The 16,019-nt window shown below is 45.1% G+C and overlaps 2 protein-coding genes across 4 annotated transcripts in view; one reads left to right on the forward strand and one right to left on the reverse strand.

Moving 5' to 3' along the window:
- Nucleotides 1–5,063: 5,063 nt before the first annotated feature.
- On the forward strand, nucleotides 5,064–8,565 carry COQ10A (coenzyme Q10A). Its single transcript, XM_032874479.1, has 5 exons — nucleotides 5,064–5,419; nucleotides 5,983–6,129; nucleotides 6,925–7,117; nucleotides 7,344–7,445; nucleotides 7,750–8,565. The coding sequence occupies exons 1-5, from the start codon at nucleotides 5,286–5,288 to the stop codon at nucleotides 7,915–7,917; spliced, it is 744 nt and encodes a 247-aa protein (XP_032730370.1). The 5' UTR covers nucleotides 5,064–5,285; the 3' UTR covers nucleotides 7,918–8,565.
- Nucleotides 8,566–9,296: 731 nt separating this feature from the next.
- LOC116877660 (citrate synthase, mitochondrial) overlaps nucleotides 9,297–16,019 on the reverse strand; it is a 35,781-nt gene continuing 29,058 nt past the window's right edge. For all 3 annotated transcript variants that reach the window (XM_032874474.1, XM_032874475.1, XM_032874476.1), the window contains 5 exons: nucleotides 12,590–12,789; nucleotides 12,013–12,142; nucleotides 11,795–11,896; nucleotides 11,175–11,384; nucleotides 9,297–10,856 (listed from right to left, as the gene is read on the reverse strand). In XM_032874474.1, the coding sequence (XP_032730365.1) occupies nucleotides 10,686–10,856; nucleotides 11,175–11,384; nucleotides 11,795–11,896; nucleotides 12,013–12,142; nucleotides 12,590–12,789 (813 nt within the window). In that variant the 3' untranslated portion in view covers nucleotides 9,297–10,685. The remainder of the gene's footprint in view (nucleotides 10,857–11,174; nucleotides 11,385–11,794; nucleotides 11,897–12,012; nucleotides 12,143–12,589; nucleotides 12,790–16,019) is intronic.

The raw sequence follows: 16,019 nt of genomic DNA on the forward strand, positions 1-16,019 counted from the left end.
ACAATGCCTCCGCGGGAACTAATTCCTCCCGTCTGCGATTACATACCCCCAAATCCGCCACACACTTGGGGAAACAGGGGCGTGGAGACCCGGGGGTTGATTATGGCAATAGCCCCAGAGAGAAGGAAGGCGTGTATCTCCACTGGCGGTGACATGAGTTGGGTAGACAAGAAATAGCGAAAGTGCTCAAACTGCTGAGAGAAATCCCAAAAAGGATTCTCCAGCTGCAGAAAATCCCCACAGAGAGGCTGGGACAGCTGGCAGCTGAAGAAGGCCTCCAAAGCCGACAGAAGGGGCACTTCCCGAATTCCTAATTACTTCACGGCCAGGTTAATGTGGTAGGATGGCTACACTTTAAGAGGCTCAATGGCTTCTCCCCAGAAAAGGGTGGGGTGCTTTCCCTCCTCCATTGGCGAGGCCAGAGAGCAGCCAATCAGGCAAGATCTCGATGGAGGTCGTCCCAGCCCAGAAAAGGAAGAGGGAAGAAAACTGGATATTGAAAAATTGCTGGAGTTTATAAAAGGTGATCCAGGGTCCTTAGAGCTCAGCAACTCACTATGAGTGTTCTAAGAGGGAACACATTTAGGAAGAAGTATGGCAAGTTGGCCCCCTATCAAGGTACAGATATAATAAAAGCTCTTCTTTGCTCTCTAACAATCTATGCCCTTTGTTGCCTTTGGTATCTTGATTCCCACCAGAAAGATACACAAGACACTGATACCTGTGACTTTTCCCGGAGAGAGAAACGGGGAAACAGGGAATGAGGAATGAGAGGGGAAAATACCCATCACTACATATCTTTAATAATTTTTGAACTTTTACCATATTGAAAATAAAATTTACAATATTACTCAAAACTTAACCTTTTTCCAGGAGTCTTCCCTGGTTAACAGGTTCTTTTCCTTTTGTTAGGCATCCTTAACCCTTAAATATTTAGTTTACACTGTAGCAGTCAGGTTTATTTATTTTTTCAAAGATTTTATTTACTTGGCGGGGAGGGAGCGCACACAAGCCTGGGAAGCAACAGAGGAAGAGAGAGAAGCAGGCTCTCCACTAAGCAGGGAGCCCAATGCGGGGCTCAATCCCAGGACTGTAGAACCACGACCCGGCCTGAAGGCAGATGTCCAATAGACTGAGCCACCCAGGCACCCTGTAGCAGTCAGGTTTAAACTGCATACCTTTGTGGCTCATTTCACCTTACATGTTTTTTGTTTTTTGTTTTTTTAAAGATTTTATTTATTTATTTGACAGAGAGAGACCCAGCGAGAGAAGGAACACAAGTGGGGGGAATGGGAGAGGAAGAAGCAGGCTGCCTGCCAAGCAGGCAGGGCTCGATCCCAGGACTCTGGAATCACGACCTGAGCTGAAGACAGACACTCAATGACTGAGCCACCCAGGCGCCCCTCACCTTACATGTTTGACATACAAGTGTCCAACATTTCAGAATGGATTTTAAACTCCTTAGCCAGTCTTCCAACACAGGACTGCGCATTACTTTGGTTTTTTTTGTTTTGTTTTCTATGAAAAAAGGATTTTGAGCTCTCCAAAGTGTATACATTATTCTTTGTAGCTTTAACAGAGCAGGAACAGACACTTAACATTTGATGAGGAGGAGAAAGATGAGGCTGAAGAAGTAGAAACTGAAGGAAGCTGGGGATCAGATGGATATGGGTGTTGGGACATGTTGACTTGACTACTGGACCTTCCAGGAAAGGCTGAGCTAGGATATGACCCAGAGGATGGGGAGGAGCGGACTACATGGCCTTCATTGCCTGAAATAGCTCTTGGTAACCTGAGGAATTGGAGTCAGGGGTTGAGCTGAGATCACGTGCCTGGTTCTGGTGTGGGAGTAGAGGTGAACAAGCGAGGTTACCAGCCGGGTACTTTGGGCAGCTGGAAGAAGAAGGAAGAGCTAAAGAGTTATTTTTAATATTATTCAGAGCACAGAAAGAGGATTTCTCAGTAGGGGAAAAAAGGGATATAATGTAGGTAACACAGATACTTCCAAGGTTCAGGGAGAGGCAGAGGGGTGGGGTGGTGGGAGTGGTATTTAGGCTGGGAGTAGTTGCAAAGCCCTTCTATGAAGACAGTCCTATGATTCAACTACTGAATTCACATTTGGGTAACTCTAGGCAGATATCTGCCTATTTTTAAGCCTCAGTTTTCATTCTTTTAACAAATGCTGATTGAGGACTCAACCATTATAGAATGCATAGTACAGCACTATGCTAACTGGCTTGGAAGTAGAAACTTAGAAGTAATAGTGTCTATTTTTGTGGAACTTTGAAGAGCATACATATACATACGAAACAACAAGGGGATATAGGATACATGCTATTTTACATGGCATCATGTGTTTGGAGTAATTTTCAGGGATGCGTTCAGTTGAAAGACGGTCTTCCTCGAGTAGATGTGTTTTGGGTTAGTACCTGAAGGAAGTTATTGATGTAGAGTGACAGGGAAATGGAAGGAAATTGGTTGTTCGAGTACGAGGAATGAACTAGCAAAGTTTAAATGGCAGTAATTAGCTAATCTAATTAGTAGGGGGACAACAAGCAAATTGGCTCGGCAGGCCTATTGTACCTTGGGGATTCTGCAGCAGTTAACTCGGTTAAGGCATAGTGTTAATGAGGTCACAGTTCAGTCATGTATCCCGGTTAATTTCTGTCTTTTATCCAGCCAGATCCTTTCTCCTCAGTCTAAGCAGCTGTCTCACATGTGTAAGCCCTTAGTCAGAGGGAGTGGGTCTGGACAAGAAGGCAAGGCTGGAAAGAGTAAATCTGTCCCTCAAGGTCACATGCCCATCTGAGAGTGGCTCCAGATTACCATCTTTGAATTGGAAAGTGATACTGACTGTATCCTGGTGGTGGGGGTAGGGGTGCTGAGGAAAAAAGAAGAAACGTTAGGAGAGAAAAAGAGGTAAGATCATTCTCCAATTTGGGGCTCCACGTATATATAATATAAATATAAAATAAGGATTAAAATGCCTTCCTTTAAAAAAATTTTTTAAAAGATTTTATTTATTTGTCAGAGAGAGAGAATGCAAGCACAAGCAGGGGAGAGTGGCAGGCAGAGGGGGGAGCAGTCTCCCCACTGAGCAAGGAGCCCAGCAAGGACTTGATTCTGAAGCAGATGCGTAACCACCCAAGCATTCTCCATAAAACACCTTCTTTAAAAATGTTAAATGTAAGCCAGAGTTCAAGGGAGGGTTCTTGGTCTTTGACATTCAAATAAAATAGGCTCAAAATTTAAAAGCAATCCAGGGCCACCTGACTGGTTCAGTTGATAGAGGATTCAGGGTTGTGAGTTTGAGCCCCAGGATGGGTGTAGAGATTACTTTAAAAAATAAAATCTTTTTTTAAAAAAATACTTTAATTATTTGTCAGAGAGAGAGAGAGAGAGAGAGCACAAGCAGGGGAGCAGCAGGCAGAGGGAGAAGCAAGCTACCCGCTGAGCAGGGAGGCTGATGTAGGACTTGATCCCACAATCCTTGGATCATGACCTGAGCAGAAGGCAGAGGCTTTAACCCACTGAGCCACCAAGGCGCCCCTGTCAAATAAAATCTTTAAAAAAATATTTTATTTGTTTGGCAAGCCTGGGTGGCCTAGTCAGTTAAACATCTATCTGCCTTGGGCTCAGGTCATGATCCCAGGGTCCTAGGATGGAGTCCTAGGGGGATTCATCACGCTCCCCGCTCAGCGGCCAGCTTCAGGGAGGCTGCTTCTCCCTCGGCCTGTTTCTCATGAATAAAATAAAAATAAAGTCTTTTAAAAAATAAGATTTTCAGGATGCCTGGTTGTCTCAGTTAAGCTGCTATCTTCAGCTCAGGTCATGATTCCAGAGTCCTGGGATCAAGTCCCACATCAGGTTCCTTGCTCCGCAGGGAGCCTGCTTCTCTCTCCACCTCTGCCTGCTTGTGCGTGCTCTCTCCCTCTCTCTGACAAATAAATAAATAAATAAAATCTTAAAAAAAAATAAGATTTTATTTATTTACTTGAGAGACAGAGAGAGATCACATACAGGGGTAGAGGGAGAAGCACACTCCCAGCTCAGCAGGTAGTCTGACTCCTGGAGGGTCTCTGTCCCAGGACCCTGGGATCATGACCTAAGACGAGGGCAGACCCTTTACCAACAGAATCACCCAGGCACCTTAGGCAGCACCATTCTTAAAATGTGTGGAGAATTTCAATTACTTTTGTACCCATCTAGATCCAATCTCCCTCTTTTTATTTTCCTTTTGGTTTTCCCACTTTTATCAGGAACATTGTTTTCCCTACTTGTATCAGGATGGAAAGCAGTACAGTGACATTTCTTTGCCTGGGTTCCCACCCTGAGGTCGCACCCTTCAGGTGCACACTTCCAGACAAAGAGGGTTTTCTCCCCTAAAATTAGGTCTTGTTCTTCTCCTCCCCCACCTTCTTTCTATCAATATCAAAAGAAAACATTATGCAAAACCTTAGCCCAGAGTTCGGAAGATTAATTTCCTTTCACAAAGATGTACAGCATAGTACCAGGCACTATAGAGGCTACAAAGATTAACAGAAATTCTACTCATAAACGAGGAAGAATATAATAATGGCTCTAGGGTCGCCTGGGTGGCTCAGTGGGTTAAAGCCTCTGCCTTCGGCTCAGGTCATGATCCCAGGGTCATGGGATCGAGCCCCCGCATGGGGCTGTGTGCTCAGCAGGGAGCCTGCTTCCTCCTCTCCCTGCCTGCCTCTCTGCCTACTTGTAATCTCTGTCTGTGAAATAAATAAATAAATAAAATCTAAAATAATAATAATAATAATGGCTCTAAAAGAGACGTTCAGAAGATCAAAAGATGTCTGACGATGACGCGCCCACGAAGTCGCCTCTGTGCTGCTTATGTATCAATTCCGTGACCACAGACTCGCCAAGTAGTTTGCCTGGCGACTCCGTTCCTCCTGGCCATCTCTGCAGCCTCTCATACACTCACTCCTGCGCCCTTTCTCGCTAGAGGTGTGAAACTACATCTCCCGAAAGGCCGCGTAGTCCCCTTCCTTCCTCCCTCTCCCGGTTCCGAGCCATGGCAACGGCGTGACGTGGGGGTACTGGGAGCTGTGGGAGCAGCGGTCGCGGCTTCAGTTCTAGGCTACCCCGCCGCCCGGGCGGGAGCAGGGCGAGAAGAGCTGCAGCCCCGAGGCGCTCCTGTTCTCGGGGACCCTGAGCCCGCCCGGCGGCAGCTTCCTGCCTCTTTTCCTCCAGAGTGAGGAGGGCGCAGCGGGGGTCAGAGCCCAGAGGGCAAGGGAGGTTCGGTCCCGCGCATGGCCTCGGCGGGTGCGCGGCGGCTCCCAGCCCGGACGCGCGCGGCGGCCCAGCGTTGCTGCGGCTTCACGCTCCGCCCGGGCACGCGCCCGGCTCCGCCCCAGGGCCCTCCGCGACCGCCGCGTCCAATGAGGTGAGAGGGAGGTGCAAGCGTCTGCGCTGCTGGCAAGGGGGTCGCCCAGGGGCCCCAAGTTCCACTGCGGAGGCTTGCAACCCTGGGGTGCGGGCGCGGCGTGGGGCGGCAGCGGTCTTACCCATGGGTCTCATGTAGAGCTTTGGGGAATGCTTTTGCAAGTGATTCGCAAGGGGAAGTACCCGGGATGGGTGCCCAATCACTACGTGCCCCTCGCGGGCGCCTTGGCAACGCCCGGCTTGGCAAGGCCCCAGAGACTGGGATACTTTCTGAGTCCTAGCTTTTAACAGTATCGTAGCCCACACTCCAAGGCAACTACGCTTCGCATGCACCCCACTTTTCCCCGTCTCCTCCCCCGGCACTGTCCTCAACCGCCCTCGACCTTTCGCACTCGTGACTGCCTGGCAAGGGAGCCTGTCGGGCTGCAGCAGGTGCTGGGGAAAAGGCTTGTGTTTGTTTGTATGACCTTCCGCTGGGATGTACCCCCACCCCCTTCCCCCTTCCCCTGGGAATGGTTGAAGAATACAAAGAATCTTGACATCCTCTCTCCTTTCCTTTTGTAGATTTCTGATGTCTTGTAGCCTTTTCTTGCCCCGGGCTGCCCAGGTCTTGGGGGCCGAGGTTAGCTTACCTCCCACGCGCTCCTTCATGGGCTTTGCTGCCCCCTTCACCAACAAGCGAAAAGCTTACTCTGAGCGTAGGATCATGGGGTGAGCATCCTCCCCTGTCCAGCATTCTTCCATATTCCCTTCCTCCCCAAACAAATGATTAAATCCAAGCTAGAATGTAAGGGTAGCAATAGTGGGCAAGATTCATCCCTGGCCATCTCTCTTCCAAGCTATTATTACTGATCCTTTATCCTTCTCTGCCAGCCTTCCAACCTTAATTTCCCTCTTCTTGGTTTCCCTGCATATGCATTAAGTGAAACGGGATTAGATTTGGACAATATAAGACAACAGAGTATTATTTCTCTGCCGACCTTTTAAATGTATTTGTGGGCAGGATATAATACTAACACTTACTGAGCACTTGCTACTGCTAGTAGTTAGGCTACTCAAATGTTTTAGGTAGGTTTTCTCATTTGATCCTCTCAAAAGACCTATGAATCAGGTACTATTATTAACTCTTATTTAGGGATGAGAAAACAGAGGCACAGGTAATTTACTTAGGACTACATTTTTGGAAAGTTGTGGAGCTAGGTTCTGAGTTCCTGTGTGATCACCAGTAAAATTGATAGCGTCTGTTCCCCCTAAATGATCCCTGTTAGGATCAAAATAGATAATAAATACAAAAGCATTCTGTGAACTGCAAAACATAATTTTAACATCATGGAAATTTCCATGTTTGTTTTTGGGAAGTCATTCATCCAGGCTTCTTTGGGATCTCTAGTTCTTGAAGGTGAATGGTTGGTGGGCAAAGGCATGGGTAGGGGGAGGGCAATTAGGGCAAGGAGGAACCTGACCCAGCTGACAGTCCCTTGGCCTCTCTCTGATTCCTTCCATTAGGTACTCAATGCAGGAGATGTTTGAAGTGGTGTCCAATGTCCAGGAGTATCGTGAGTTTGTGCCCTGGTGTAAGAAGTCCTTGGTGGTATCTAGCCGTAAAGGTCACCTGAAGGCCCAGTTAGAGGTTGGCTTTCCACCTATTGTGGAACGTTATACCTCTGCTGTTTCCATGGTCAAACCTCACATGGTCAAGGTGAGGCTCTGGAAAGGATTAATTAGCAAAGTTTTTGTGTTCTCTAGCGTTTTTACATGTAAGGGCTATTTTGGCCTTCTTTGTAATGACTGTATCTCCATGTGTCAAATACTCTCCTAAAAAAACATTAGAAGGAAAAGAAAACATTTCTTACAAACAAACCCTCCTCTACCTACTATAGCTTTTATCCCACTGTAATATTATTTACCTGACTGCCCTCTTCTAGGCTGTTTGCACTGATGCCAAGCTCTTCAACCACTTAGAGACCATTTGGCGATTTAGCCCTGGTATTCCTGCCTACCCCCGAACTTGCACTGTGGACTTTTCGGTGAGTCAAGAGGCTGTGTAGCATAGCACTACAACTGGTTTGTGAGAGTTGAGCAGAGGTACTATGAAAGTTATTAAGTATAGCTAGCACTTAGCATTTCCCAAGTCAATGACACTTTCTACAGGTCTGAGATTATATCAGACTTGTACTCTGTGCTCAGTCCTAAGTAACGGCTTTTGAAGGGATCTAAGGAACTGGAGTGGGAGGGAAAGAAAACACACTGAATAGTAAGTATCCTTGTGTTTGGCCAGGAACTATCCAACATGGTCCTGAGTAGTTTCTGTCTGTCTCTTACCTATTCCAGATTTCCTTTGAATTTCGTTCTCTGCTGCACTCCCAGCTGGCTACCATGTTTTTCGACGAGGTTGTCAAGCAGAATGTCGCTGCCTTTGAGCGTCGGGCAGCTACCAAGTTTGGTCCAGAAACAGCCATCCCCCGTGAACTGATGTTCCATGAGGTGCACCAGACTTGAGGCAGGATTGTTCCCTGGCCTCTTCTCTACTTTCCCTCCCAACCAATTCTCTTATTTATTTCATTTGGCTCCTGCTCCAATCTAAGGGAAGAGTCTGTGTTCATACTGATGTTCTCCCTCTCACTTCCCCAGAAATTGGGTTATAAGCTGGCTGGAAATGCTGGGGCAGAAAGGCAGGAGGTTATGGAAAGGAGACATGCCTAGGAAATGGTCAGGCTCATCTTGAGAGCCCCATATGCCTGATGTCTGCAGCCTACCTACAATGAATTATAATCAGGACAGTTGGTTGTCTCTGGACCCTGTCAAAGTGTCTTAGTATCTGACCAGGGGAAGATAGCAACTTTCTAGAGAATGAATAAACTGAGCTTTTTCCTCTGACAGAGGTACTGAGTGGTCGATAACTGTTGCCTGCCTGAGATGCCTCAGGAAATGCCTGAGATCTGGCCCCAGCTTGAAATCCATATGACCTCACTTTAAGAATATTTCCATGCTGCCTGGTTAGTGGAGAGTGAGGGTCTTTCTTAACATCAGTGCCCAGGGGCAAGGAGAAAAAAGCACTGAAGAGAATTGTACTCTTGGATTGTATCTTTTTCTTCTACTTGGCTGAGTTTTTATAAAATTTCAATAAATTAAATGTGACAGCATGAATTTAGCTTTTTTATACTGTCTTGGGGGAATGATGTGGATATACCAGAGTAGAAGAAAGTCATGGGTTCCTTCCTCAGGGGAATAAAGGTGCAAGAAGGCCTCTTGGACATAGTGTCCCTGCTAACTATAGTAGCACATTCTACAAGCCAGGACCTAGTACCCACTCCCTTGGCTATTTATAGACTTTTTCAGAAGGTCAGTTGTAGCAGGAGTCTCAGGACAGAATAATCTGGCATCAGATCTACCATATAGCTGATGGTCTTAGGACCACCTCTTACTTTGAGGACTTCCTTAGGAGACTGCAAAGAGGAGGCATTCCACACAGTACCAGAGCCCTCTAGTGGCTCAGATCCAGAGCTAGCAGTCCTCCTCTGTTTGCCCTTGGTATGGTTTTGTTCTTTTCACCCAGTGGGCTGCACCAGTTTCCTTGGATTAGTCACATATGCAGTTGTGAGGTCTCAGCTACGGTCCTCGAGTGTTCTATCTTACAACAAAATTAGGAAGGATGGGGGGCTAAAGGTCAAGGACTTTTAACCCTGAGGAAAAACAGAACTCTTCTTTGGAAATTTCACAGGGACCCTGTCTTATTAGGGTAAATGAATGTCAAATCCACGTAAAGATAAAGGGATGTATAGGGTAACTTAGAACCCACTTAGTCTAGGATCTTGCTAGCCAGAATCCTTAATTTAAAACAGAGATTCTTACAGGCCTTATTTAATAGTAGGCTCAAGCATTGTTAATAAAAACATTTATTTTGCATTTTATACAGAACAACCTGAAGTCTGGATCATGACTTGACAGTTACCCAGGGGTATACAGACAATGTGTCCATCTCAGCGTGGTTCTAGGGATTAGGGATCCACACAAACACAGGCAGGAGTTGCAAGAGAGGAAGGGAGCACAGTAGGAGTGTATTTCAATCCTTTCTTAAAGAAAAGGCAGTAGAGCATTCTGAGTCACTGAAAACCTGTGCAAATGGGGCTTCTAAAAAACGAACACTGTACTGTGAGCTCTTAGGGAAGGGGCTGGATAAGGAACTTGATAAATAAAGGGATATTTCCTGGTAGCAGGGAAAGAGAAGGGAAGCCTATTATTAATGTTCTCAGCCCCAGGACCTGATATTCAAAGGAAACCACAGCCAATCTTAAATTTCCCTGCTCAGAAAGAAGTACCCATATCCCTGGAACCAGACTATGAAGATACCATACTAGTCATTCCCAAGTCCTTATTCAATGGCCCACAGCATATTAAAATAAAGGGGGAAAAAAGTCAGAAGATAGTGGCTTGTGTTCCACGGAAGTGAAAACTCAGTTCATGTTAAGCACTGATAAAGCCAAATGACTGGGAAGGACCACAGCTCAGACAGTGGCATATACAACCTGCTGAAAGAGGTCTCTAGTGACGACCAAGAAGGGGAGATCCGGAGAACCTTCAGCTTGAGGTGCAGCAGGTATAGAAAATCTGCAAGGAGGGTCATATTAAAGTAGTGGAGAAAGAACACTCCAGATCTTAATTTTCATGGGATAATTTAAAAAATCAAATACTGGGTGCCTGTCACAATGAATGCCATGGCCTTTATGGTCACCTGGTAGCATAAAAAAAGTGCCAAAGATGTTCGACTAACCACAGGTCTTGCTAGGAAGTGTCTGTGTGCATGGGAGAGAGCAATGGGGTTTGATAGAGCTGACAATCCAACATGATTCCTATGGAAACAGAAGAGGCCAGAGTCCTGATTTGCTGGCCTCTGGAGGGCTAGAGAGAGTAGAACCAAAAGCTCTGAAGTGGTTGCAGAGAATCTGCAGCTTCGACCCAGGCAAAGGAGAGCGAGATTCTCACTCTAGAGTTGGTGGGGGGCCCAAACCTAACCCATACCACATGCACTAGTCCTGGTCACCCTACAGTTGATGGGCAACTCACCAGGCAGGAGAAAGGTACTGGCTGGGGAAGAAGGGGTTACTTTTTATCTTTTAAAGTCTTAATTTATATTTTAACCTCAAACTTATTATCAGTGCCTCAGATACAATTTAATCTTAAGTCTTAAAAAGCCCCCTGAAACAAAACAAAATTATACTTTTTTTAAAGCTCCCTCACTTTCTGATAGTTTCCCCCAGTCTTCAGTTTTACCCTGACTTAGAGTCCACAAACTTCATCAGACCATCCGTGCTCATGGACTTGGGCCTCTCTAGTGGGAAGCCTAGGGCTCGGCTCCAGATGAGTTGTGCCAGTACACCCAGTGCCCGTGACACCCCAAACAGGACTGTGTAGTAATTCATCTCTGTCATGCCATAGTACTGTAAGATAAGAGAGAAAAAAGTTTTGTTAAAGGCCCCGGGGTAATGGCATGCACAAGTCCCAGGTGATAGTAACCTAAACCAACTCAGCCTTCAACAGAAATGACACTATGTAAAGTACAGTAACTAGGATTCTGAAAAGAGAACAGCCCTTTCCTCTTGCCTGCACCTGCCCTCTGCCATACGCAACTTTATCAAAAGAATAAGGAAGAAGGCATCAGTCCTTGCTCTGACTAGTCCTTGCTCTGATTTTCTGCATGGCAGAGAACATTAACGTTTGGCACAAATTAAAGGAAATGTAGGGAAGGGAAGACTCACCTGGAGCAGCACTCCACTGTGAGCATCTACATTGGGCCAAGGATTCTTGGCCTTGCCCTGCTCTAACAGGACATTGGGCACAATCTTGTACAGCTGAGCAACCAGCTTAAACATGGAGTCATGAGGCAGGTGTTTCAAAGCAAACTCTCGCTGACAGGTATATCGTGGATCAGTCTTCCTTAGTACCGCATGGCCATAGCCTGGGACAACCTGCAAAGAGCAAGGGTAAAAAGCCAGTTGTACTCTCAAGTAGAAGTTCTTGTCTTTTCTAAATTCTTCAGGATAGACAAATATGGGGGCGGGGGGAAGTCTCTAACTTAGGGGACCTCTTTCATTCTATTCTTTTTTTTTTTTTTAAAGATTTTATTTATTTATTTGACACAGAGAGAGATCACGAGTAGGCAGAGAGGCAGGCAGATAGAGAGGGGGGAAGCTGGCTCCCTGCTGAGCAGAGAGCCCAACGTGGGGCTCGATCCCAGGACCCTGAGATCATGACCTGAGCAGAAGGCAGAGGCCTTAACCCACTGAGCCAACCAGGAGCCCCATTCTATTCTTTATTCTTCCAAATTGTACAATTTGGGTCTTGGCTTCTTTCCTAGCTGCTAAGCATCTCTGCTTACCCGTCCTGAGTTGAGTGTGTTCCATATGTAGTCTCGTAACTTCTCATCTGACACATCTTTGCCAACTTCTTTCTGTAGTTGTGTCAACCAAACAAGTACTTCCTGTGGGTAAGGTTTAGGGAATAAGATAGTATCAATACATATGCCAGGAGAGAATGCCAAGATCAGAAGCATGGGAGTAAGAAAAACAGGGAGCAGGAAAAGAAAAGGAGTCTTACCTGATTTGCCAAACCATGCAAGGGCCCTGCTAGCCCGTTCATGGCTGCTGCAAAGGACAGGTAGGGGTCTGAAAGGGCACTGCCCACCAGGTGGCTAGTATGGGCACTTACATTGCCTCCCTCATGGTCACTGTGGGGGAAGTAAGAAAGGAGAAAAGCTCTGGTAAGAGAAGTCCCAATCTCATTACCAGCCTTTGTTCACTAATCCACAGGGCTGGAGAGGTCACTGGTTGATGATGCCTGTGTGCCAAGATCCCACACTCTCACTCCAGCTTTAACAGCAATGGCCAGAAGAGGGAGCTCCTGGAAAGCTGAAAGATCACCTACTGCAGCAACTAGCACCTTTCCCAAGCTTCTTAGAAGCATTACTTTGTTCTTATCGTGGTTATGGTAATTTCCCCACACCTCTGGACTTCCTTTACTAGACTCCTTTTTTGCCTTGTGTGATCCTATGCCATGTTTCCATCTCCTTGTTGCCTGCCACCTGTTCCCAGAAGATGAGAATGTTAAGGAGCTTTTCTTAAAATTTTCTACCAACCCAGGCATCTGGTAGCTGTGGTTGCTGGGTCTAGCTTACCTGTGGATGGTGAGGTACAAGCGCATGAGCTCAGTGAACTGAGCATCGGTATAGCCTAACATGTTGGTGAAATTGTGGGACCAGTCCAGCTTAGAGTCAATGGCCCCAATACTGCTGCCCTCCCGGTAAAGATTCCGGTAGATCTTTGCTGCAACACAAGGTAGCTTTGCGATCAGATCCATACAATCTTCATAAATCAACTGAGGAGAGAAGGAAAATGGAGAAAAAAGAAAAGAATATATCAACAAAAAAGAATTAGGCAAGGATGCTCTTTGTCCCCCATGGATTGGTTGATGGTGTTATGCTCAGCAATTATATACGGAGGCTAACAACAATAACTATTTAACCAAATAATTTTATGATCCAGGCTCTGCACTAAGGGATTCACACACAGGATCTCATGTATGTCTTGTGTATATTAAAACATTATTTCTAGGGACACGTGGGTGGCTCAGTCGTTAACCACCTATCTTCAGCTCAGGTCATGATCCCAGGGTCCTGGGATCAAGCCCCACATCAGGCTCCCTGCTCCGTTAAGAAGCCTGCTTCTCCCTCTCCCCCTGCTTGTGTTCTCTCTGTCAAATAAATATACTAAATAAATAAATAAATAAACCACATTATTTCTGGGGTGCCTGGGTGGCTCAATCACTTAAGTGTTTGCCTTAGACTCAGGTCATGATCCATGAGTCCTGCAATTAAGCCCCACATTGGGATCCCTGCTCAGCGGAAAGCCTGCTTCTCCGTCTCCCTCTGCTGCTCCCCCAGCTTAAGCTACCCCCCAAATAAATAAATCTTAAAATACCCAAATCTTAAAATAATACCCAAATCTTAAAATAATAATACCCAAATCTTTAAAAAATACCCAAACAAATAAAATCTTTTAAAAAAATTTCCAATTTTTACCACATAGTGACCTCTATTTTAAAGGTGAGGGAACTAAAGCTCAGAGCATTCAGTTAAATGCCAAAGTCAGATTTTAAAAAAAGATTTATTTATTTACTGGTGGGGAGGGGCAAAGGGAGAGGGACAGAGAATCTCAAGCAGACTCTCCACTGAGCATGGAATCCCATGCAGGGGTCGATCTCATGACCCTGAAATCAGGACACCTGAGCCAAAATCAGAGTCGGATACCTGACTAAGCCACCCAGGCGCCCCCAAAGTCAGATTTTGAAGCCTTTTACATGTAATCATGATCCTTCCCAGTACATGACTCAATGAATGAGCTAAGACACTAGGTTTGAACAATTAATTCTATGTTCCACCTTACAAAGAAAATTCACCATATATGCCAAGGGTCAAACAGTGGCATTCAATTGTTAGTTAATAACAAAGGCTTTCATTTTTTTAAGCACTTATTATATAATAGGCACTGTGGTATGTTATTTGCATTTTTTTTTCTTTTCTCACAATAGTCCTGTAAGGTAATACATCCTTCATTTTATAAATGAAGAAATTGGGGCTTGGCCAGGTCAAGTAACTTGCCCAAAGTTACCCACTCAGCAAAGTTACCCACAAGCATCATGTAGCTTAAACAATTAGCTCATGGGCATTTTTGTTTCATCACACCCTTACTTTCTCCTCCCAAATTACTTTGAGTAAATTCCAGAGATTATATACTCCAACACATAAATATTTAAGCATATTATCTCTAAAAGATAAAGGCTATTGATAAATAAAAATCATAAAACCCTTATCCCACAGTAAAAAAATTAAATCCTCAATATCATTAAGTATCTACTCCGTATTTAAATTTCCCTGATTATAAAGCCCTCCACCTCATTTATTTGATTCAGGACTGAAAACAGCCCACATTGCAATCATCTCATGCTTCTCTGAAGTCTCTCTTTCTCTTTTTTTTAAAAGATTTTATTTATTTATTTGACATGCAGATCACAAGTAGACAGAGAGGCAGGCAGAGAAAGAGAGGAGGAAGCAGGCTCCCCACTGAGCAGAGAACCTGATGCGGGGCCCAATCCCAGGACACTGGGATCATGACCTGAGCCGAAGGCAGAGACTTTAACCCACTGAGCCACCCAGGAGCCCCTCTGAAGTCTCTTTTAATCAATGTTAAGCTCCCCCTTGTGCTCTTTCTTTCCCTTTTTTTTTTTTTTAAAGATTTTATTCATTTGACAGAGACACAGCGAGAGAGGGAACACAAGCAGGGGGAGTGGGAGAGAAGAAGCAGGGTTCCTGCAGAGCAGGGAGCCCGATGCAGGGCCCAAATCCAGGACCCTGGGATCCTGACCCGAGCTGAAGGCAGACCTCCAACGACTGAGCCACCCACATGCCCCTCTCTCCCTTTTTTAACTTTGCAATTTATTTGTGGAAAATTGGATCACTCATTCTGGAGAACTTCCCAGTTTAGATTTTGCTGGTTATATACCTGTGATATCATTTAACGTGTTCCTCTGTCTACTGTATTTTCTACAAACTGAGAGTTAGATCTAAAGGCTTGAGTAGATTCAGGTTCAAGTTTTTTTAGGAAGACTACCCGAATGAGCAGCTGGTGATATATGGAAGTACTGAACCACTATATTGTAAGCTGAAACTAATACTACACTGTACGTTAACTAACTGAAATTTAAACTTAAAAAAAGACTACCTGATAAATAGCGTTGTGTTCATTTATTAAGAGAAACATAGAAAAAGAAAAAAGAGAAACACAGTTGGTAGAGCATAAGACTCTTAATCTTGGGGTTATAAATTCAAGCCCCACACTGGTTGTAGAGATTACTTAAAGATAAAATCTTTTGGGGTGCCTGAGTGGCTCAATGGGTTAAGCCTCTGCCTTCAGCTCAGGTCATGATCTCAGGGTCCTGGGATCAAGCCCCATGTCGGGCTCTCTGCTCAGCAGGGAGCCTGCTTTCCCCTCCACCCCGCCTGCCTCTCTGCCTACTTGTGATCTCTCTCTCTGTCAAATAAATAAAAATAAAACCTTAAAATTAAATAAATAAAATCTTTTTTTTTTTTAAATTTTATTTAGTTACTTGACACAGAGAGAGAGAGAACACAAGCCAGCAGAGTAGCAGGTAGAGGAAGAGGGAGAAGCAGGCTCCCTGATGAGCAAGGAGCCTGACATGGGGCTCGATCCCAGGACCCTGGGATCATGACCTGTGCCGAAGGCAGTTGCTTAACCAACTGAGCCACCAGGTGCCCCAAATAAAATCTTTTTAAAAAAGATAGAAACATATAATCTAGCCACCTGTGATATTAATAGCTTACTCAACTCTTATGTCTCAATTTTATCTTCTCAAAGGGATTTTAAGTTCCTTAGGGACAAGACAGGATTTTGGCATTTTCTTTTTTAAAATAACTTTGAAAAGTATCAAATAGTGAATTTTGTCAGTGCCGCTGGATTCAATAAGTTAAAAGGCTACTTGAAGCAAGAAATACTCAGCCTAACAATTGCAAGTTCTCAGGAGATTACTTA

Source organism: Lontra canadensis, unplaced genomic scaffold (assembly GCF_010015895.1).
Source record: "Lontra canadensis isolate GAN:19392208 unplaced genomic scaffold, GSC_riverotter_1.0 scaffold53, whole genome shotgun sequence".
Classification (NCBI taxonomy): Eukaryota; Metazoa; Chordata; class Mammalia; order Carnivora; family Mustelidae; genus Lontra; species Lontra canadensis.